Below are 25,018 nucleotides of genomic sequence, written 5' to 3'. Positions count from 1 at the left end.
AGGATGAAGATTACACTTACGACAAAAGTGTACGCAAACGGTCTTCTCCGGCGAGAACCTGAAGCCATTAGCAAGTGCCCAGGAATTAAGGCGATCAATGGCTTTCTGCAGTTGTCTTTCAATAACCCTCATGTTGCATGACTGACAAAACATGCTAAAGTCATCAACATAGAGGGCACAGTTTACAGTTGGAGGAAGTTGTTCTGTGATGGAATTTATTTTGATGGCGAAAAGCGTGACACTTAACACTGATCCTTGTGGTACTTCCTCCTCTTGGCTGAAGGAACGAGAGAGTGAGGATCCACACGAACTTGGAAAGATCGATTGGCTAAAAAGTTTTGAATAAAAAAGGGGAGATGCCCTCTAAGGCCTAGGCTATGTAAATCTTTTAAGATGCCAAATCTCCAAGTTGTGTCATACGCTTTCTCCATGTCAAAGAACACTGACACCAAGTGTTCGCGTTTTAGGAAAGCATCCCGGATGGATGTTTCCAGTCTAATTAGATGGTCCAAAGTGGACCAGTTCCTTCAGAAGCCACACTGGATGTTGGAGAGAAGGTCATTTGATTCTAAATACCATATTAAACAAGAGTTAACCATTCTCTCCAGGATTATGCACAGACAGCTAGTCAGAGCAATAGGACGATAATTGGTAGTGACTTTTGGATCCTTTCCTGGCTTAGCAAAGACAAGAACGATTGCCTTGCGCCAGGAATCCGGAAACTGCCCTTCAATAAAGATTCTGTTATATAGAAAGAGCAGATAATCCATAGATTTTTGTGAAAGATGTTTAATCATTTCATAATGGATGCCATCTGGTCCTACAGCACTTGCTTTGGAAAGAGAAAGAGTGAGGGCTGTTTTCAGTTCCTGCATAGTGAATGCCCCATTGTAGGGATAGACACTCTTGGACTTAAAATTAAGTGCCTGTTTCTCGAGTTTATGTTTCAGGACCAGGAACTCTGGGGAATACGATGATGTTGCAGAGATGTTAGAGAATGTTTCCCCAAGAGAATTGGCTATTGCAGTTGGATCTGCAATAGTGCATCCATTATAATCTAGGATTGAAGAAGGGTGGGATGTATATTTTCCCTTCATTTTCCGGATTTTATCCCAGACTACCTTAGAGTTGGTAGACTGGTTAATGGATGATGTAAAACGGATCCACGATTCCTTTTGACTCTGACGGTGGATATAGCGTGCTTTGGCTCGTAAGCGTTTAAAGGCTATAAGGTTGGACGTGGTAGGATATCGGCGGAATATCCCCAAGCTTTGTTTTGAGCCTTTTTTGCTGCTGTGCATTGTGAATTCCACCAAGGTTTGGGAAATGGTGGAAACCGGGCAGATGTTTTTGGAACAGCATTCACAGCTGCTTGGACGATAATTTCTGTGATGTACGTTACTGCATCATTGATCGGCTCCTGACTGACAGTGCTGAGATCAAAATTTGCCTGATGTTGGAAGGCAGACCAGTCAGCCTGATCAATCTTCCACCATGGTAACCTGAAGGGAAGATATGGTCTCCCACTGTGTAACGAGGTTATCACAGGGAAGTGGTCACTTCCGTATGGATTCTCCTCCACTTCCCAAGTGAGTGAAGGGAGTAGAGCAGGGGAGCAGATAGAGAGATCAATGGCAGAAAAAGTACAGGTAGGCATGTGGAAGAAGGTATTTGTTCCAATATTTAGAAGGGAAAGGTCATTGTCATTTAGCATACACTCTATGACTCGTCCCCTTCCATTGATGTTAGCACTACCCCACAGGGTGTTATGTCCATTAAAATCCCCGAGAAGTAAGAAATGGGGAGGCAACTGCGTTACAAGATCATCAAGGTCTTCCTGGGAGATGTCAGTCCCAGGTGGCAAATAAATAGAGCACACAGTTAATAAAAATCCCACTGAAAGGCGAATTGCAACAGCCTCTATGCTGGTTGTAACTAGCAAGGGCTGAACTGGGGTCTGGTTGCCCACAAGGATAGCCACTCCTCCATGAGCAGGACCATCCGCAATTCTATCCTTTCGAAAAATTGTGATGTTATGCATGGTGGGATCATTATTTGCTTTTAGATAAGTTTCCTGCAAGCAAAAGCAAACTGGCTCGTGCTTTTGCAGGAGGGCGGCCTTGATGTCATCAGTATTTTGCCGGAATCCACGACAATTCCATTGTAGGAATTTAGCCATTATTTTGGCTTGGTGGGTCCGTCAGGCGGCTTCCGAGGTGCTGAGGGCTTTATTTTGTCAGTCTTGGATTTATCTTTTTTGGGGAAGAATGGACGCTGTCCGGTACCTCCTTGTTCTCTACATCCATTGTTTCTGGTGTCACGGATGACTCTTCTGAAGCTTTTGGCTTTTCTTTACCACTTGGTTTTGGTAGTGGTGGAGCACTAGAAGGTACGGATATAGGAGTGGCAGCTGATTGTGTTTTTTTTGGTGGGCTTTTGTGAACTCAATAAATAGCTTGCAATCGGGGTGAATGACTCTCTTGGTGGTATAGTCATCTCTGTTTGCATACCGATAGTGCACTTCGCAGAAATCTTCTGAGCATATGAAGGCTTCCCGCTATTTATTGGTTGTATGCGTTTTCTAGCCTCTGGGTAGGAGATGTTTAGCTCCGTTTTTAATTTTTGTATCTCCTTTTCGTCCTTCCACCGCTGGCATGCTCGAGAGTATGCAGGGTGCTCTCCTTGGCAGTTAATACAATTAGGCTTAGGAGCTATACATTCCTTACTCTCGTGATCTTTAGCACCACATCGAGCACAGGCAGGGTTACCACGACAAGCTGTTTGTGAGTGGCCGTACTTTTGACATTGAAAAGACCCCAGTGGGTTTGGAACGTAAATCCTCACTGGGCAGTTTAAGTACCCTGCCTTGATGGAACTTGGAGGCCGTGGGGTGTTGAATGTTAGGATGAGAACTCGGGTAGGGACGAGATTCCCATCCTTACGCATGGATGTTTGCTTGACAGCTGTTACTCCTTGTTCTTTTAATTCAAAGCAGATCTCTTCTTCAGAAACGTGAAGAAGATCCCACTCTGATATGACACCTCATGAAGAGTTCAAAGTTTTGTGAGGGGTTACAATGATGGGTATTCCCCTATAGATGTGGCTTTCAAAATTTTTTCAGCTTGATTTGTGGTTGATGCTTCAATTAGAATATCTCCAGAACGCAGCCGTTTTACGGATTTGGGTGAACCTGCCATCCCTTCTAATCCTTTCTGGATAAAGAAAGGTGACATTTTCCCTACTGACTGCTCTCTGGTGGAGAATGAGGAAAAGAGGTGTCACAGATGGTGTTTTCTCCTCAGTTCTGGCTCTTTTAGCAGAATTGCTCTCACTTTCATCTGACGATCGATTAGGTAGGGGCCTTGTTGGGGCCCCAGAAAAAGAGGGATTTAAATTACTCATAAAAGTAAAGAGAAAGTGTCTGATGCCTAAGTACCTCACCCACCAGGGAGCCCTACGAGGGGACGCCCACTCGTGAACTAGCAGGTACTGCGTACACGAATGGGACACCGAGTTCGCTTAGGAGCACCATACCCACGTTACCAATAAGTCTTTATCCCATCCCAGGACCAAAGGGAGGGAGACTTATTGGAACGCAGTTGACCCTAGCAGTAAAATACCACCCGCTGATTGATCCCAGTCGGGCCGGTCCGGGACCTCCCGTCTTGTCGAAGCAGGGGCCAAAGTGGTGTATTAAGGCTGGGCCCCTCAACCACCAGGATCCCCCCTTCCGAAATCCACGGGTCGCGGCGCACGGCTGCACACACCGGATTCCAAAGATTTAACCCTGGAACCAAGGTATGGGAACCAAGGTATGGGCGTTAGATCCCAGTGATGCTAGTCTGGAAGTCCAGCAGCGTCACTGGGAGGTCCCCTCACCATGTACAGGTGCCCACGTCGAGGGGCACTGCACTGTCCAGTGATGTCAACTGGCTTCACTTCCTTGGATTTTGTGTTTCTTAACTAATAGCATAACCCCTCCTCCCTTCCTATCTATCCTTTCAGTACACACTGTACTCCCCAAATTCCAGTTCATCAAATTCATCAAATTTATTTACCAAACTCCTAGCACTGGTGTACATGCAAGTATACATGCGTGTCATTGCGGTACAAGTAAACACACAACCCATGTGTTTACTTGTACCGCAAGTAAACACATGGGTTGTGTATATCCTGCATCTTGTTTTCCAGGCTGCTGCTCATTCCAATAGAGGCAGTGCAAGAATCACTTTCACCTCTGCCAGTGGCTGCAAGTACAGACCAGGCTGAAAAAAATTCTACCCTTTGAGCCTTGCACAATCTTTCCAGGGCCGAATTGATCAACAAGGTTCTCATCATATACTCCCTCCGATCGTGTCTGGGCAAAATTGCAGACACTTTCAAATTGAACCCTAATTCACAGCTTTTTTTCAACAGTGACCTGTACTTTTTAAGTAATTCCACCGGTTTTCTACTCTTAATATCATTAGTGCCAACGTGTACAACTATATCACCTTTTGTGCCCTTAAAAGATGATATCCACTCTACAACGTCATCAACCTTTGCCCCTGGCAGACATACCCTGGTCCTGTTCCACCTATCCTTTTTACAAAGCATGTTCCCCAGTTTCCCTGACAATAGAGTCACCAACAACTACTAGTTCCTGTGGGACCAGCGCATTATGCCTTGGAGGTTGCCGCTGTGTTGCATGATGACCAAGTGCAAGCTCTGGCGTTGATGTGGGCAGCTGAGAGCTTGATGGGCCCCTGAATTTAGATCCTTCGAGGGCATTCACCCTGTCTTTCAAGCTTTCATATAGGTCCATAACAACGTTGAGTTGTCGCCTGATTTCTTTACACTCCTTACATCGTGCACACACAAAGACATCCCCCATAGCAATATCATGTCCCGTACCCTATTGCTCCACAAACATCAAGCAAGCAGTGCATTTTAAAAGGCTGTGACTCAGAGGGCAACTGCCCCCCTCAGTTCTCCCCTGAGTCACAGCACTCCCATTAGCTTGAGCCTTTTGCTTTGCTGCTCTGGTCTGAGTCATGATTTCGATTTAATTTCAATAAAATTTCAATTTCAGTGCAAAATTATAATCCTAAACTTGTATCCCGACACAGTTATAATGCTATATATATTTTTCAGTATCGAGTATTATCTACGAGTTCCGTTTATATAACTTCCGTATCAAGTTATGTATTAATTAATTATGTTACGTTTGTAATCTAAGTCGTTATATGTATTTAGTTAAAAAGTACAATTTAATTGACAATGAAGTTTAACAAGATTAATAGATTTTACTGATTAATTGACAATATTATATTATACTAACGCTATCTAGTTCGGGATATAACGTATCGTATAACAATGGCAGCAAGTTGCGAACGGTAAATCTACGGACACTTAAGTATTAATTAACTTCCAAATCTCGCTGTCTCAATTCAGAATAAACTAAGGATCCTGACTAGATTTATAAGCTACTTATAGAAAATAATGTAATATAACAATTGGTCAATAAAGCGGCTAAATATGGCTAAAAAACTTCTCGTTCAGCGGAGCTGCAACTTGTAACACATGGATTTTATACCCTTACTGATACTAAGTAATACCTACAAAATCTCTATCTAAGTTAAACTTTAAACTAAGTATCGTAACTAGGAATATAAAGCTACTCTAGAAAATAAGTTAATATGCCAATTTAAGCTAATAAAACAGAAACAACTTCTCTATTCCAGGAGCAGTAAAAACTTCGCCTGCACAAGGCTACTCTCGTTTTGCGGTACGTCTTGAATGTTCATTCAAGAAGGTGTGGCAATTTAGAGCTGAGCCTGCAACTTTATCAGATATTGTCTCTCCACACTTTGATGTATATCACTTCTCACAATATCTCTTTTTAATTTTGTATTTAGCAACTAAGGCTATGAGGCATTAATACACTGTCTGTAAATGCATATAGTCATTGGTCATTTAGCCGGATGAAAAACCTGAATCTCAAGCAACAGTGGAATGGTTTTTCTTGGGAAAACTCAGCCACATTGTGAAACAAGTCCACAAAAATATCTCATGCATTGACAGATTCGAATTCTATCCTTTTCCACTCAGTGTGGGAGGATGGTGATTATAACCACTATGCTAACATTGTACAGACATAATTAAAAGTTATGCTAACTTTTAATTATGTCTGTACAATGTTGTTCAGAACTTATTTGCAGCACTATGTTCTGAAAATCCTGGAATGATTCATGGGAGAAAATTCAATTGTAACCATCTGAAGTCAGCCAGCCACAGTTACAACTAAAGAGGCCATTAAGAATTCCTCACGTTGCAAAACGATTTATATACAGACCTTCCCGGCAAGATCACGAGACTGTGAAAGGTGTTAAAGTTTGGAGTAACCGGTTTATTTATTATTACTCACACTTTCACGACCCTCGGGAAGATGCAATTAATATATTTAACTGTCTCACTGAATTTTTTAACGTATTTCAAATAAAAACTTTTTTTAATATCACAAATTAGACATTGGTATGCTGTTTTATTACTGACATTTTACCAATATAATGTGTGAAAACAACAAGGTGATACATCCCCTTGTGCACTTGAACATGGACTGCAGCTGCTGGTAACTCATAAATGACTATGAATTGCATACTATTTACAAATAGCGCACTGAGCATGATACAACTTGATTCACACTCTCCCATCACTGTAAGATTTACTGAGATTTTTCCTGGAATTTTTTACATATACTTACACAAAGTAACAAGAAAGTAACAATAATAGTTTTGTCTCAAGCTAAAACTAATCATAGGTGCTTGCATCCTCCAAGATACTGCAACAGGTCTGCAAATCTTCTCTCAGTATTGAAACAGCCTTGGAGGAACAACCTTTGCCTTAGACTTATATCTATAAATTTTATTTGTATTTACACTCAATTATTAGAATTTTAGCAATTTATGTTTTAATTTAGTTTAATAGCAATGTTTCAAGGGTTAATATGAATGTAGACAGCACTCTCACATAACTAATACTAACATTGACAGTAAATCAAATTAATAATACAAATAATACAATTGAAGTTTCAGAAGGGGGGGAAGAGTATAAATAAAAACTAACATAAGAAAACAGTTTATTATATTTCTTAGAAAAGTTCACTTTCCATTTGCATACAACATGTGCACTCTCTAATACAAATAAAAAAATGCAAGTAGCACATAATCTAAAAGACATAAAAACCAAAAAAAGAACAGTTTCCCTACTCAAAAAAAAAAAAAAAAGAAAAAAAAGAAAAAAAAAGCACGTTTCCTTCACTTCGGGAAAAAAACTGCTGTAATCTTTCACCCATATCAAGGATGAACATTATGAATATACAGGTAGTTAGAACACTATACCTCAAACAATGGTACAAAATAAGGCAAAAAATTAGTCAATGAGAATTTTCAGAGTTTGAAATCATTTATCCCACATGCCATTTTAAAATTTACAACATACCTAATTAGCCAAAAGAGTCTGTCGAAGGTTACTATTGGTATAAAGCTGAAGTGTAGTTAGTCTAAAAATGTCCAAAAAACAGTACAAGCTTAACTCCATTAGTTTGAAAAAATTGTAACACTTGACATGACACTTCATCTATTGGAATTCATGCGAGTACGTAGCAAAATCTGAATGTAACAAACCATTCTTTTCACCATTTCTCTCTCCCTCTCTCTCTCTCTCTCTATATATATATATATATATATATATATATATATATATATATATATTCCATCTCACACTATCATTAGCAGTCTCAGTTAAGTGTAGACAGTTAAGCAACCACAGTTAAGTGTGAACATTGTTTAACTTAAACCAGCACACTGTTTTTATTTGTTGATGAATCAGGTAGTCTTTATTTGAAATTTATTTTCCAAATCTATCCAAATATAGAGGGTGTTTCACATAAAACCGGCCCCAGTCACTGGCAAAATAATTAAGAGAAATCTAAACAGGAGTAAAATGAGATAAACACAAAAGTAACTTTATTTATTCTCTCTGAATGTACACACAGTTATAAGAGATGCTGCAAATTATGTCTTTGTGCATCTATACACTTTTGTGCACGTGTAATCATATTCAAGGTGACCTGATGCAAAACAGTGATGTCAATAGCCTTGATATTTCTTCAAATGCTGTCCTTCAGTTCATTTATTGTGTGGGGGTTGTGCTCAAACTCTTCCCCATAGGTAAAAGTCACACAAAGACAAATCTGGAGAACATGGCAGTCACAATCCTTTGCCAACTGTGCATTCCTCTGTGAAACTGTCATAAACACGGGCCAGTGATCATGAGACGTGTGACACGTGGCGCCATCCTATTGAAAGTAGCAGTTTTCGCACTCTAGTTCTGTTAACTGAGTGTAGAAGTTCTCAAAAATCTGAAGGTAAACTGCTGTGTTCACTGTAGTGTCAAAAAATATTGGACTGGCAATTCAATTTCCAGAAACCGCACACCATACCCCGATTTTCAGGTCGTGAAGCGGCTTCTGATGCAAGTTGTTCGGATTTTTGGCACATCAGTATCAACTGTTATTGAGAACTCACATGACCAGAAAGATGGAACCCATTGCCTTATCACTTGACCCACTGCATGAAATAAAGCAGTGGGTCAAGTTTACCATGTGCAATCTTGTTAAGGAGCCACTCATAATAATTCAGACGTTTTGCTGCATCAAGTGGCAGTAATTCTTGGACACACTTCACAAGATAGGGTTTCAATTTCAGGTAATGAAATACACGAAAACAAGAAGTTGGTTTCATTCCAGTTTGTTGCGACAATTTCCCGACAGAGTTTCTGGGGTTAGCTAAAATTCTCTTTTGAATGTTCAATGCCGCCTCTGGAGTCCTAACAGAGGGTAGACGATTTCTCGGTGCATTTACAACGGAACCTGTTGTCTGCCATTTTGCAAGTAAGCACCGAATAGTACTCTTAGCTGGGATGGTAGCAACAGGAAATTTCTCAGAAAACAATTCCTGTGTTTCCTTAAAAGAGCCAGTACGTACATAGGCTTCCACTATACAAATCCTTTCTTGCACAGAATATGGCATCCTTGATGATACTCTCACACACCTATCACTTACGAGTGCCAAATGCCGACTGTTTGTTGAGCAACACAAACTGAAATGATTTGGCTAAAATTCATTCTTTGAACAACTTCACGCAGGAGTTGTTCAAAAATGAATATCATGTCAGTTTTACGTGGAACACCCTGTGTTTTGCCAGTTTCAGCACAGCATAAGGAAATTTTCAGAATTCAAAATTATGTGTAAGTGAAACAAGTAATATTTTTATTATTTTTCTAATCTAATGTTTAGCAGCAGATTAACATAAATTTAAAGTGATTGCCAACACTTTAATGTATAGATCAGGTGTCAAGGGTATATTTACCTGGTATTGGCTAGCTTGGTATTTGTTTATATGTAACTTAACAGTTCCTCAAAGGTCTATATGAGAAATGCTTTTCTAAAAAAAAAAAAAAATAAATCACTTTGACATGACTCACTTGTCAGTCAATCATTCTGATAGGTAAGATATTATCAAGCAATCCTGGAAGTTAACTTCAATGAATAAGAATATGCATTACAGTAATTAATTGACTGGTGAATAATACAGTGGTGGCCAGTGAGCCATTACTGGAAAAGCAGTCTGCTGACAGAGCCAAGGAACAATTAAAGTACATATAAGCAAACTGCCTGAATAACAAGCTGGGCTTTGTAGTTAATTTTAAATGCAGCATGGTAATACAGTCAAATTTTACTTATTACAAATATGAGTTCCAAATAAAAGCCATACACTTACCTTCATGTTCAACATCAGGTTTTGACCTTAAAAAAATATAAATATGAATTAATACAAATATATACATTAAACAGATAAACTGTGCAGAATACATAAGATACAAACTTTTATCCAACTATTGGAATAGCATCAACAACCAATTAAATCCCACTATCTGGGTACCCGACCCTTTGGGTCCCCCACAGTGGAAAACCTGGTGGAATGAAAGTTTTGCCTCTGACACTGTAGCAATTAGCCAAAGTTAATTTTTAATAAGTTATTAGCCCTATGTCTTTAGACTATGTATATAAAGTGCTTAGCATCATAATACACAGCCATTTCTGTATAAACAGAAAATTTTTAAGGTGGCATCGTTTTAGGTTATATCTCATATTGTGAATACCTTCACAACGAGTTGCCATGATATTGCACTACTTCGAATAAGTAACGCTTCACCTAAGGAGAAGACTAGTGTTACTTATTCTCAGATAGGTACCACCACCCAGACAGCACTGTTTCAGGGCTATTTGGCCCTTCGTCAGTGAGTGAGTAGGTACCCAAGTGATGCAATGATGGCAAAAACAGTTATGAAGTATAACTCCACAATATGAGAGATGCCTGATGGTGTATGATGTATTTAGACTAAGGCGCATTCAGGGCTAGAGCCTCAAGCTGCGAACAAATTTAGACTATGTATATAAAGTGCTTAGCATCATAATACACAGCCATTTCTGTATAAACAGAAAATTTTTAAGGTGGCATCGTTTTAGGTTATATCTCATATTGTGAATACCTTCACAACGAGTTGCCATGATATTGCACTACTTCGAATAAGTAACGCTTCACCTAAGGAGAAGACTAGTGTTACTTATTCTCAGATAGGTACCACCACCCAGACAGCACTGTTTCAGGGCTATTTGGCCCCACACTCACTGACGAAGGGCCAAATAGCCCTGAAACAGTGCTGTCTGGGTGGTGGTACCTATCTGAGAATAAGTAACACTAGTCTTCTCCTTAGGTGAAGCGTTACTTATTCGAAGTAGTGCAATATCATGGCAACTCGTTGTGAAGGTATTCACAATATGAGATATAACCTAAAACGATGCCACCTTAAAAATTTTCTGTTTATACAGAAATGGCTGTGTATTATGATGCTAAGCACTTTATATACATAGTCTAAATTTGTTCGCAGCTTGAGGCTCTAGCCCTGAATGCGCCTTACCCTATGTCTTTAATAAATATATTAAGGAGCAGCATTTCAGTCTGTACTAGCATCATGCCATAAACAAATTATTACAAATACACACAGAAGCTTGTTCCATCTGTCGTTGTGGAAGTTGACAACTTAAATGATAGAGGTGTATAAAGCCTTGAATGGCTTGAGCATGCTCAATGCTGATGGGATTCTTCCTCTTGCTCAGAATAATCACCTGACAGTGCATAAATTCAAACTGAGGAAAGACAGATGTGCAGAAATTTGCCTTTAGCCAGCGGGTAGTTGGTTGGTAGAACAGACTTCCATCCCTTTTTGTGGAAGTTGATAGCCTAAATAAATTTAAGGCTCAGCTGGACAGGTATTTCGAATGAACGGAGGGGTGAAGTGGAAGTTTTTTTTTCTTCTTTTTTTTTTCTTTTTTTGGCTGATGCTGCATAAGCTTGCTTTCTTGCATCTTATGCCTCTACTAATGCTAATGCTAAATAAATTCAAGGCTGAACTAGACAAACTTTTGGAGTGAATGGAAACGGGATTTCTTTTTTTTTTTTTGACTGATGTTATATAAGCTTGCTTTCTTGCATCATATGCCTCTAATGCAAAATATGAAATTATATACAAACTACAATCAAGCCCAGACTGTAAGCATTCAGAGAGACAAATAACCTTTACAAACTAAAAGTGAGCAGAGTGAAACCAAATTGTATACTGTAACTGTCCAGCATAATGTCAGTATGACATCCATAGATATATTGAAAATGTTGCTGCCACTGTTTTATTAAACTATTAACCTTTACAAGGATACCCTAAGAATAAATATGAGGGAGTATCAAAAAGTTCGTACCCGGACCTATATAAAACATCAGTAGTAAGATGCCATTTTTAATATAAGTTGTCTACATATTCAATGACTAACATGTGAAATTTCATTCCCGTAGGTGATTGTACACCAGAGGTGGAGCCCGGAATCTGAAGAAGGATGCTATGGTTGACAAAGTGAAGTATCGAGCAGTGATCAAGTTCCTGCATTTGCAAGGCAAGAAAGCTCAGGAAATTGATGAAGAAATGAAAGCTGTGTATGGTCAGAATTGTCCAACCTGTGACACTGTAAAAAAGTGGAAATGGAAATCCAGTGTGGTCATATAAGTGGAATTGTGGTTTCAGGCAAAAAGTGCAGACTTCTATGATCAAGGTATTAAACAACTGATCCATAGATGGGAGAAATATGTTACTATACATGGAGAGTACATAGAAAAGGATTAAAGTTCCTGTGAATTTTCTCCTTTCTAGGGCTATTATTTGTAGGTAAGGGTACAAACGTTTTGATACCCCCTCATACTGGCACAAACTGATCAGTTTCTATTCTTTTCTGGCTCAACGGGTTGAAATGATAACAATTAGAATTCAGTGACATCTACTCCAAAAGCAGGGATAATGGCCAGAGTGATGGATATCTCAACCAGGAGCATGTCGTTACTGATTAACTCAGACTTAAGGATGAAGGCTGATCACAGAAGTGTGAGATATCTGTTGACACATATATGAGGTATATAAAGAGGTACCAACAAAAAACTAACTCAGCAGAACAATGGCAATTGGCACCACAATATTCTGTTTTGGATTAAAATAAATCTTTGCTGTTGAAAAATAATTTAATAATTATAATGTCAAATCTATACTTCTGACTCTTGGGGAATTGCTCATATCATCCATAAAATGGAAAGAGGTCACCATCCTGCATCAATAACGGTTTGAAGGGAGCCTCCTATGACATCCTTAATGAGCTGCAATTTTGTGTTTGTTTTAGTTGCAAAAATGTAGATGTTAGTGTTATGGTGTATCAGCATCTTAGACCATATTGTGCCAGCAGTTTTGTGAAACAAGTTTTAAACAAGCATAACACTATGCAAACAAAACATTCTAAAAAAGTAATTTCAAATCTATACCTTGATTCTGAAAAAAAGGCAGGAGATTCCTTCAAAGAAATAATGAAACAACTCAATATTATAAAAAAGAATCCTTCAGCGAGGTGAAGACTCCTGCTTTCAGAGGAAAAACCATTCAAGCTTAATTAGAAAAAAAAAAAAAAAAAGTTTTTAAGTTCAGTAAGGCTCAACTGAATTCACTTCATTACAAATTTTTGGTAGTGTTTAGTGCTGTAGGCCGACCGGGCTAGCCGGGTGGCTAAAGCGCCTGCCTGGCAACCCAAAGGTCGCGGGTTCGAATCCCGCCTCGGGCTTGGATCAAAGTACTGCAAAAACCTTGGGAGGTGCATTATGGCCACAGAAGCCAATGTGCCAATAATAACTACCAAAAAAAAAAAGAAAAAAAAAAAAAAAAAAAAGTGCTGTAGAATATATCCAACACTGAATCTCAAGCACACTCTGAGTAAAGCAGTTAAATTTAAGGAAGGATTATAAATATTATTAGAGATGATGCCATATAAGGACTTAATCTGATGCATAAACTTGCTTCTCTGTTCTACTTTGCCACTACTAATGCCAACTTGCCCATAGAGGTCATGAAAGCTACTAATGATGATTGCCCTGTTGAGCTGAAGTACTTGATGACTGTCCAGCTTATAGTTGCTAGGGTAGAAGCAAGAGGAAACTGGTGATCTTTGAATATTGTGTTATGCAAACCTATAGTGTGCAAAATCTTCTGTATGTCACGAACTCAGATTGGCTGGAATATTTGTCATAAACAATAACGTACAATTGAAACTACATATTAGGTTTTATTTACTTAGAATTTACTGCCATTATAGAAAAAAAATCCAGATTTAAGACCCCTATCCTACATAGCCCTAGTCAAAGCTCTCTATAAAATAGTAACCTATTTTTCTTTCTCAACATACTATTTCTCAATTTAAAGTTTCATCCACTTCTTACCTATAAAACTCTGCTATAAAATTTATCCCTCCAGTGACTCAATGGTGACTCTGCCTGTCATAATTTCAAACTTATTGGCTGTCCATATGCCTGGAGCAAAATAAATCTGAAGAGTCTATAGCACTTATCTGTGCTACAGCTTTCAATGATGGAAAGTAGCTAGCTATAGTGATGATAATGTGAATGCATTGATTCTTGATACAAAAGCAGTGATGACTCATAATAATGGTTGCTTCTCTGGCAATGAAAACAACAGTGGAAGCAAAAGCACCAGCTAAAACATTTATTTCATTATAGAATTTACCCAGATGATTTTAATTTATGGAATACACTCCAGGTGAATGATGATTCTTTTTGCTGTATTTCAACCTTCATTATTTTAATAACAGAGGCCAAAAATCCTGTTAATTTTGCAGCTAAAGCAACTTCATTATAAAATTTACCTGGATGATTTTTCTTTAATTTAGAAAATAAGAGTGTATTTTAAACTTTTAAATTTTTTTCTAAGTTACACTCATCTTTTTTATTCATAAATGTAAAGAAAAAAAAAAGTAAAATCCAGCTCACTTTAGAATTTTCCCCAAGCCTTAACTACCCACTGAGGTAACTTATTCCTCTAATTTACAACCACCAGATAAAAGACAACTTCCTGCATTTTGCCTACATTTTGATCTATAACTCTTCCCCTAATCTGAATTTATATCCAACACTTATAACCATAAAATATTTCACCTTCACTCAATTTATTATCCCATCTCTGAGCATTTATAGTCTTCAAGCAGGTCACCTCTAAGGTGCTTAGTTACCAAGTTCTGCAACCCACATATTCAGAGTCTTTCCTTGTATATCTTGGTGAAATTGGCATAAAATGTTTGCCAATTTCATAAACCATGCTACCCATCTTTGAAACTACTCAAGAAACATAACTGGAACAATATTCCAAGTGCAGTCTTATCACTGCCTTATAACAGTAGGATTATGACCTTCCCATCTCAACATGCAAATATTTGATGGTCACTGATAAGACACCACACAGACCTATTAGCTGCTGTCTACACTACATGGAGAACTTCACATCTGCCTGATTGTAACCCCTAAATCTCTCTCCTCCTTCATTGTCTTTAATTCAACTCCTACTAATGGATAAACTATTTTGGGTTTGTTGTACCCACGAATGGTGAGGGTTTTGTTCCCCTCACCAATTAAGTTCTGCAAATGGAGACTAGGCACCATGTGAAGTGATCTGATTGAGGTGTATAAGGCTTTGAATGGTTTGAGCAGGCTCAATGCTCATGGGATTCTTCCTCTTGCTCAGATTGCAAACCTGAGGGGACATAAATTCAAATTGAGGAAAGACAGTTGTAGAATAGATGAGTGGAAATTGATAGCTTATATTCAAGGAAGAGCTGGACAAACTTTTAGAGCAAAATGGATGGGTGGGAATTTTTTATTTTCTTTTTGAATGCTGCATAAGCTTGCTTTCATACATCATATGCCTCTGCTAATGCTAAGTGCAAAACTTGCACTTTTCAGCATTAAAATACAGCTACCACTTTTATATGGCTATCCTGAAGCCTATCTAAGTCATTCTGAAGGAATGCTGCTTGGCAGTGGTCATTTACCATTTTCCTGATCTTGATACTGTCTGCAAATTGAGGTCACTTCCTGTATCCCTTCTTCAATATCATCTCAGAAATAATGGAGGCTCATGCACTAATCCTTGAAAGACACTACTTTTAACTCTAGCCCAAACTGACGAGTAATCATTAATTATAACCCTCTACTATCAGTTCTACTGCCAATCTGCAATCGATAAATCAAACAGTCTCACCAGATACCACCATGTATCAGTTTATTACAGTAACCTCATGCAGAAGAAAGAAATGCTCTGCTCAAAATTATTTCCTATATCCAATTTACAGGTGGCTTTTTCAAAGACTTTTGCCTTCACAAAACTTTCTGTCCAGATGTCCTGACTGCATTTTTAATAATTTTATTTCCACGAATTTCCCTGCTGCAAAAGCTAGACTGAACTGGTCTGTATTTATTCACTTCACTCTTACAACCATCTTTATGGACTGATGGTATGTTTTCCTTTCTACAACCCAAAGAAACCTCCTCTGAGTATGATGATGCTCTCATAATTAATATTAAGCTCCAGCTGATGTATTTTATACACCAAAAACAGTAAAACTTATAAATTTAAATACCTATTAGAATTATATCAGAGGAGGTTTCTTTGGGTTGTAGAAAGGAAAACATACCATCAGTCCATAAAGATGGTTGTAAGAGTGAAGTGAATAAATACAGACCAGTTCAGTCTAGCTTTTGCAGCAGGGAAATTCGTGGAAATAAAATTATTAAAAATGCAGTTAATATCATTAACTGCATTTTTCATTAATAATTTTTTTAATAGAAAAGTTTGGATATAGAGATATGCACATTGAAAAACACCCGTTCTATGGCAACTTTCCATAGCATTGTGGTTTCCTTCTGTTTTTGCCTGGTCATAATAACAATTTTTAGCTGTACAGCTGGTTATAATTTTTTTATATATATAAACAAGACATTTGTTTCTAATGATCTTGTTATACATTATAAATATTAGCATTCGGAATAAATTTTTGAAAGTTACATACACTGATGTGCAAAATTTAAGACCAGTCAGGTTTTCAACTGTAGCCTCTCATAGGAGTGGCCTGGATATGGGAAAAGCATACCAAAGGAACCTCGTGAGGTACAGAAATGATGAAGGAAACAAGACCGACACACAACAACAGAAACAAAATGGTACAGAGGGACTTTATTCAAAAATGGCAACATAGCACTGGCTGCCATGATACAGATGCATCACTGCCAAAGATGGAACAAAGGGAAGAGGTGGTACTCAGTAGGAGATATGGCCACCCCTAATGTCAATGCAGGCTTTGCACCGCCTGTCCATACTTAGAACAATGTTGTTGGTAAGTTCTTGCAGTAACATCGTCCATTCCTCTGTCCGCCATCTTCAGCTGGTGAACATTTTCTGGTGGGTGTGGACGTGCCGCTAGCGTCTCCCCAGAGCGCCCCATGTGTGTTCGATGGGATTTAGATCGATCGGATGAATGGGCAGGCCAATCCATACGAACAATGTCCCCACTTTCCAAAAGCATATCACAGCTGCGGTGCGATTGGGTGTGGGGTTATCATCCATAAACACGAACTCAGGGCCACCTCGGATCAGACGCACATGGAGAGGATTACCTCAGTACAGTAGCGTGCACCAGTTACAATACCGCCTTCCAGTATCTGGAGTGGTGTATGTCCATCCAAGATAACACCTCCCCAGACAAGAACACCTCGACCGCCATATCGATCCCTTTCAGTGATGTTTGCAGGGTGATACCAGGTGCCAACCTCTCACCAGATTAGCTGACGTCCAGAATCACTGCTGATACTGAATCTACTCTCATCAGTAGAGTACCTTAAGTAAAGATTTTATGGTTGTAACCTACAGAAACAGTATAGTATAGTGTGTTTAGGGTCTAACGGCACCAGGAGTTTCCCCCATCTCCGCGTAGTATACATTGTGGTGTGACACAGAACACTGTAGAGGCCAGAGGTTTAAAAGTGTATGGATATTGTGGTGTGTAATGTTTCGTACCGTTGTTCATCTGGTCTTTTAGCCGTTGGGTCTCAAATGAGACCCACCATTGCCCACACTATACTTCATGGAGGCAGACCAGGTACACCAGTATTTTAGAGATTTACTATTTACTCTGGCAGGTCCTGCCACATAATTTCCTGAGATTTCAGTGGCAAGGACCTAAAAAAAAAAAAAAAAGTGTGGGGGAGAAACACTAGAAATTGGGTCAGGGCGAAAGAGATAAGTATTTTTTTTTCTTTTTTTTTTTTTTTAGTGTAGGGCTTGTGTAGTTTTAACAAGGGTCAAACACTAGTCGCAAGATAGCTAGAGAGGGAAGGGAGACTGAAGACTGGGGGGTGAAAGACAGAAATATGGGGTCAACAGTGAAGATAACCCCAAAAGTTAGTGGGGCAGGCCCATGCCTCACCAGGTGAAGATAGGAGATGGCAGGGGGGGGGGAGGGTACAGAGTAATCATCCTCCTACCAAGGGAAGGAATGGAAAGTGAACAGAGTGAGGGTACCCGGTTCAGATCGCCTAATGATGTTTCGGCAGCAAATTGCACAATGTCTTTGTCGGGTCTTCGTATGCCATTCCTGGGACATGTTGTCCCGTCTGTGTGAGTGGTCAAGTCCAGATAATGACTCCAGTTTAAGCCGGTGGTCAGATCCAGGTTAAGTTAATGATTAGTTGTTCTTCAGATTGTAGCTGTTAGGTTTTTGTTTGGTTGACACATCTAAGGATCTTTATTCTGGATGACGAGTGGTTGGTTTGTAGGAAAATTCCTGCTAAGGTTGTGGGTATGTTCTTCTAGTAAAAAGATCCTGCGCAAACTGCGTTAGGGCTTTATAATTGTCCTCGCTCTCCAGGAGATATTGTTCTTGGTTTATTGGCGAGAAACGTATTCTGGTTATTAAGAGGCAGCGGAGGTCTTCATATAGTTGGCAGTGATGCATGAGGTACTCCCACGTCTCTGGTTGTCCACAGTGGCAGAGAGGGGTGTCACTCAAACCGAAACTGGAGAGTTTTGCTCTTATTGCGCCGTGTCCCGTGAGTAGGTAAGATGTCAAGCAGTCCCGGTGAAAACCAGTTTGGGCTTTTGGGAAACACTAGTTGATTATCCAGTATGAATCTTCGGGTGACTTCCCCTTTTGTCGAAGTCATCCAGCGGGTTTGCCAGGACTGCTGTAAGTGGGTGAGAAGGCGTTTTTTTTTCGAGCTTACGATCGTTCACCAGATCAGTTGTGTAGTCCAGGCAGGTGATTGCTCTACCTTTGGATAGTTGATAAAGCAGCCCACAGTGGACGATCTCCAGGTCCAGGGGGAGATCGCCCAAGAGGACCTGGAAGGCATGGGTGCTTACAGTACAGCAGGCTCTCGAGATTGTCAGTAGGACTGAACATTGAATGGTCTCTAGTTTCCTTTTGTTTACTGCTGTTACCGCTTTGTGGAACCAGGCTCCTGATGCATATGTTATTGATGGTAAGAAGACTGCCTTATAGAAAAGGGCTAGGGTCCTCTTCTTAAGCCCCCAATCGCGACGAGTGACTCTAGCTATTAGTGCAGAGTATTTTTTGATTTTGCTTTGGAGGTAAGTAAGATGGGGTGTGAATGACAGATTTTTATCCTATAGAAACAGTGTTGGTCCTTAAAGTTTTGCACACCAGTGTATTTTAAACTATTTCATGCCCTTTTCTCCAACAAACTGATTGCTAAAGTAAAGGTGTCATGTGACTGCTGTCGTCATGGATTTTTTCCAGTTAGATGGTTAATGGTTCAATGCACTCTCTCATCACCTAAAATTATTGGATATGTGCTATCAATCCGAGAGCCTAAAATGCCTTCAGGTTTGAATTTTTTTTTTTTTTTTTTTAAAGCAGTCTTCTGTGATTTCAATACTCTTAGTGATATACTATTCAGCTTCACTCATGCAGTTTCTCCTCTCAAAAATGGGTCTTTCATCTAAAATTGTTAAGTTATTTGGTTGGTTGTTTTTTTTTTTTTTTTTTTTTTTTTAAGGAGCATTAGCAACTAAGGCCATATCGCTCCGGGGATATGCGGTGGTCATTCCTTGACCTTTCTGCATCCTCCATATTTCGTGGTCACGGGCTCGAACCCTGGTCTAATCAAGAAGCGTGTGCTACGCACTGCTGCTCCTGTCCACCTGGCTACGGAGGCACCATTAATAAAGTATCTGTTCATTACATCAGCAAAATCAGCTGGGTTATCTACGGCTTTCCTATCCCTTAACAATGTTCCAATTCGATTCATTCTTTTCTTCTTTATATTTACATATGTGAAAAACTTCTTGTCGCTGTTTTTTATGCTCTTACCCAGTGATTTCTCATAATTAGCTGCCACAGCCTAACCTCTGCTGTAGTACGCTTACAGATTAACTTTTAGTTGTAGGTATCAGTACTTTTCACTGCCCCATAAAACAATCACACAATCTTTTTTCTGTTCTGTTAAACTAGCCAGTTCCATATTCAACCATCTAGGCATCCTTCTCATTTATATTTTCTTACTGGTATACATTAAACTCACACTTAGTTTTTAGTCATATCCAGTTTTTAGTACTCTTTTTCTCTTTGTCCCATGATCGATCCTAAAAGGTGCCATGCATTTTTTTAGTCTACAGTGCACCCATTGAAAACACTTTCTTGTTTATATTACATAAAGTTTCAAGAAGGAATACATCTAGATATAACTCACCTCTATCTTAAGTTTTGGGTTTGGGAAAACCAAATGATAGTGATTAAAGTCTAGGAATTGTTTCTGGTACAGTTTACCTAAAAGAAATCATTTCTACTGCAGGTAATGTTTGCTAATTTCATATTTAACTCAAAGCTTTGAAAGCTGCTCCTTGCTCAGCAATAAATGAGGAGACTCAGTGTCTTCTGATTTATTAGTGCATTCATACGTTTTTTTATTTTTAATTCAACATTATTCATCCACTTTCCTTATTGATACAGTAATCAGAATCCTTTATTATCATTGGCACATGATGCAAGATTGTTGTTGTTGTTGTTATTTTAGTTTTTAGGAGCATTAGCAACTAAGGCCATATTGCTCCGAGATATGCGGTGGTCATTCCCTGACCTTTCCGCATCCTCCGTATTTGGTGGTGACGGGCTCGAACCCCGGTCTAATCAAGAAGCGTGTGCTACGCACTGCTGCTCCTTCCCACCTGGCTACGGAGGCGCCTCATGATGCAAGAAAGCAAGCTTATATGGCATCAGCCAAAAACAAAAATCTTCTAATTTCACCCATCCACTCGTCCCAAATGTTTGTCTAGGTCTGCCTTGAATCTATTTAAGCTATGAACTTCTACAACGACAGATGGAAGTTTGTTCCAGAAATTAACCACACACTGGCTAAAGACAAACTTCCACACATTTATCATACAATTGTTTTTCCAAAATTTGAATTTATGCCCTCTCAGGTGATTATTCTGAGCAAGAGGAAGAATCCCATCAGCACTGAGCATGCTCAAACCGTTGAAGGCTTTATACATCTCAATCAGATCACCTCGCAGGTGCCTAGTCTCCAGACACTAATTTGCAAAACATAAGCCTTTCTTCGTAAGAGCAACCCTTTGTAGTAGTAGTAGTAGTAGTAGTGGCACTTGATGCAAGAAAGCAAGTGTAGGAGCTTATGCAGTATCAGCCAAAAAAAAAAAAAAAATCACACCATACCCTCCAAATGCCTGTCCAGTTCCTCCTTAAATTTATTTAACCTATCAACTTCCACAACGACAGATGGAAGTTTGTTCCAGCAATTAACCACCCGCTGGCTAAAGGCAAATTTCCGCACATCTATTCTACATCTATCCTTTCTTAATTTGAACTTATGTCCCCGTAGGTTCGTATTCTGAACAAGTGGGAGGATCCCATCAGAATTCAGCGTGCTCAACCCATTCAAGGCCTTATAGACCTCAATCAGATCACCGCGCAGGTGCCTAGTCTCCAGCCACTGCAATTTGCAGAACTTAAGCCTCTCTTGGTAAGAGGATCCCTTCATTCCCCTCACCAATCGTGTTGCTCTTCTCTGTACACGCTCAAGCAAATCTACATCCTTCCTAAAATGAGGCCTCCAGACCTGTACGCAGTACTCAAGGCGTGGCCTGACCATTGCCTTATACAGAGGGACAATCACCTCCTTTTCCCTGCTAGCAAAATTCCATTCCAACAATTGTTCCATTCTCTAATCTTGTTGCCCTTCTCTGCACTTGCTCCAGCAGCTCTACATCCTTCCTAAAATGAGGCCTCCAGACCTGTATACAGTACCCAAGGTGTGGCCTAACCATTGCCTTATACAAGGGAATAATCACCTCCTTATCCCTGCTAGTAAAATTCTTGTATATCACTGACAAGACACCATGAGCTACTCTTGCAGACCATCTAGACAATTACCCCAAAGTGCTTTTCATTCTTTAAAACTGTCAGTGTAGTAAAACACAATTGATACGTTACTCTGGGGTTACTGCTTCCCATATGCAGTACTTTACATTTGTCAATGTTAAACTTCAGTTGCCACCTCTCAGCCCATCTGTTCAACTTTTCAAGATCCTGTTGCAGCAGCGTATTGTCATTAGTGCCATTAACAACCCTGCCAACCTTAGTATCATCTGCAAACTTGGACATTAAACCTGATATACCATTATCAAATATCATTAATAAATACAGAAAACAATGGACCCAACACTGAACCCTGAGCGACTCCACTAATAACATTAGTCCACGAAGAGCAGTGTCCATTAATTACCACTCTGTTTTCTCCCACTCAACCATCACTTTATCCATAGCAACAATTTATTATTATTACAATTAACCGTATGGTACAAGAAAGCCTGAGGCTTTTGCTGCACCAGCCAAAAAAAAAACTTCTGAGTTACCCGGAGAGAGAGAGAGAGAGAGAGAGAGAGAGAGAGAGAGAGAGAGAGAGAGAGAGAGAGAGAGAGAGAGAAGTAGAAGGGAATTACCAAGAAAGAGAAGAACGATGATATCCAGCTCAGGACCCTGGGTGTGCCAAGCCCATACTCACCAGATGTGAGCCCCTAGGTAATTTGCCTCCAATGGCACACTGCTCCAAATTGTGCAGCAATCTTTCATGTGCAACAGCATCAAAAATCTTTCTAAGATCCAACTATATGATATCAAAGTAATTCCCTGCATCTAGTTCCTTTGTGACCACATCATAGTATCCAATCAAATTGGTCAGGCTAGACTTTCCCTTAACAAAACCATGCTGTCCGAGCTATAACTGCAGTGCTTCTTTAATCATTGCCTCCATTAATTTTCCTGGAACAGAAGTTAAACTAACAGGTCTGTAATTACCTGTCTCCCTTTGATCCTCCTTTGTGGATTAGGGTCACATTTGCACATCTCCAGTCCACGGGTACCTCCCCTGAGTCCAAGGAAGCTCTCATAATTATGGCTAAGGGTTTGCTTACTTCCTTCGTGCCTCCTTTATTATAACTGGATAGATCTCATCCACCCCAGGTGCCTTCTTATGTTGATCTTCAACAATTTCTCCTCCACTTTGCTCTCAGTTATTACAAAATCAACTAGCTCACTGCTAGAGTTTAATTCATCTCTGGCATTCCACTCCCTAAATAACTCCTCATGACTTAATGTAGATGCACAATATTCATTTAGTTTGTTAGCTACCTAAGCAGGATCATCAACAGTTGAAGATGAAATCGTCGATATCCAGTGGACCAATCTGATTCATTCCCTTCCTTCTACAGTTTACATAAGTAAAGAACTCTTTGCTGTTTTTCCTTGCATCCTTTGCCAAAGATTTCTCATAATCTACCTTTGCCTTCCTAACCTTCTTTTTGACTTGATTACAGACCAGCTTATATCTACCATAGGATTCTGTGTTGCCTGATAATTTATATGCATCCCATGCATTTTTATTCTCTGCCACGTCTCATTAGTTCATCTCACATCCATTTAGGCCTAAACCTTGAACAATATTTCTTAGTTGGTATGAAAAGCATAGTAGCTTCCAAGATTAATTTTTTGAATGCTTCCCATTTTGAATTTGCTGTTGGTAACAGTTGGTCCCACCATATAGAATTTAAATACTGTCTCAGTCCTCTGTAGTCGCCTTTACGAAAGCAAAAACTCTTCCCTTAGGTAGTTACCTCTTCGAGCAAATTTAACTTCAGCACACTGATCACTGCCACCTAGTGGTTCCTTTATCTGCATTTCTTAATGCATGATGAATCACTGCTGATAATCAGATCAAGAGTATTACTCCCTCTAGTTGCCTCCCAAACATGCTGCTGTAGAAAACAATCATTCAATAAATCCACAAAAGCCTTGCTAGTATGTGAGTGATCAACCCACAAATTCCAGTCAATATCAGGGAAATTAAAATCCCCGTTATAAGACTCTCTGTCCCACTCTATTTCCCTGAACAGTTGTTTATTATACTCATCAGAGTCATTAGGCCTATAACACACTCCTACTCTCAATTTTGATTTCCCAGTGCTTATGTCACACCAAAATGACTTTGTGTATGTTCAACATATCATCAATAAATTTCATTAATGACAGCATTATTATTACTATTAAGTTAATGCTATATAAATTCAAAAATAGCAAAAGCTTAAATTTCCAGTACTCACCTTTGATCGATCTGCAATTGTTATGGTTTGAATAATATGAGATAGACTAATTTTAAGGTGATTTTTTTTTTCAAAATTAAGGGGGATGAATAAGTGATAATTACGATGAAAATGGGATTAAAATATGCGCAAGGAAGTAGAAGTGTACTAACTCCGTCCTCGATTGTCGTGAAGTTGATTAAGTTGAAATTCTAAATAGTGAATAAGCCAATAGTTGTAACGGTGGACTTTCGTTAAAACGTCTTCAGTTGGCAAGTTAAGTGAAAGGGAACGCATACTGTATTTAAGAAGAATTTTGTAATCTTCTTCCCGTTTTGGAATCTCAAATTGGTGAGATTCCAAAACGGGAGAAAGATTGAAGGGGAGTTTCGCATTTAAAATGTTTAGAAAAAAATGTTTAAAATGTATTCACAGGTTTGCACAGACTAAGGATGAATATGGCTAAAACAAAAGTAATGATGAACAAGTATGCCACAGAAAGGGATATAATCATTGAAGAAGCAGTAATTGAAAAGGTGGATTCGTATACTTATCTGGCACAATAATGATAAATGGCTGGAAGTCAAAAGAAGAATAAATTTTGGATGGATAGCATTGAGGAAATGTAGTCACATACCGAGGAGTAATATCCCAATGTGTCTGAAATCAAAGGGTTTGATAAAAAAATGAACCAATATATACTCTCCCTACCATGACTTATAGAAGTGAAACTTAGGCACTCACCAAAAGAATGGAAGAGAAGCTGAGAACTACACAGTGATGAATGGAACAAATTATATTAGGAATCAAGATTGTTAGATAAGAAGAGAAACACACAGATTAGGCAGCAACTCAAGTAAAGGACATTCTTAT

At 39.2% G+C, this 25,018-nt stretch overlaps 1 protein-coding gene across 1 annotated transcript in view; it reads right to left on the bottom strand.

Annotated features, from left to right (window-relative positions):
- The window catches only part of PrBP (Prenyl-binding protein), a 102,647-nt gene that overhangs the window by 42,793 nt on the left and 34,836 nt on the right, over positions 1-25,018 (bottom strand). Inside the window, exon 3 of the mRNA XM_090373149.1 lies at positions 9,823-9,848. Within this exon, the coding sequence (XP_090229275.1) occupies positions 9,823-9,848 (26 nt within the window). The remainder of the gene's footprint in view (positions 1-9,822; positions 9,849-25,018) is intronic.

The sequence above is a fragment of the Mastigoproctus giganteus genome, chromosome 5 (genome assembly GCF_048544385.1).
Source record: "Mastigoproctus giganteus isolate SK-2022 chromosome 5, ASM4854438v1, whole genome shotgun sequence".
Classification (NCBI taxonomy): Eukaryota; Metazoa; Arthropoda; class Arachnida; order Uropygi; family Thelyphonidae; genus Mastigoproctus; species Mastigoproctus giganteus.
Note: the sequence above shows the minus strand (reverse complement) of the source record. Positions and strands in the feature narration are given on the sequence as shown.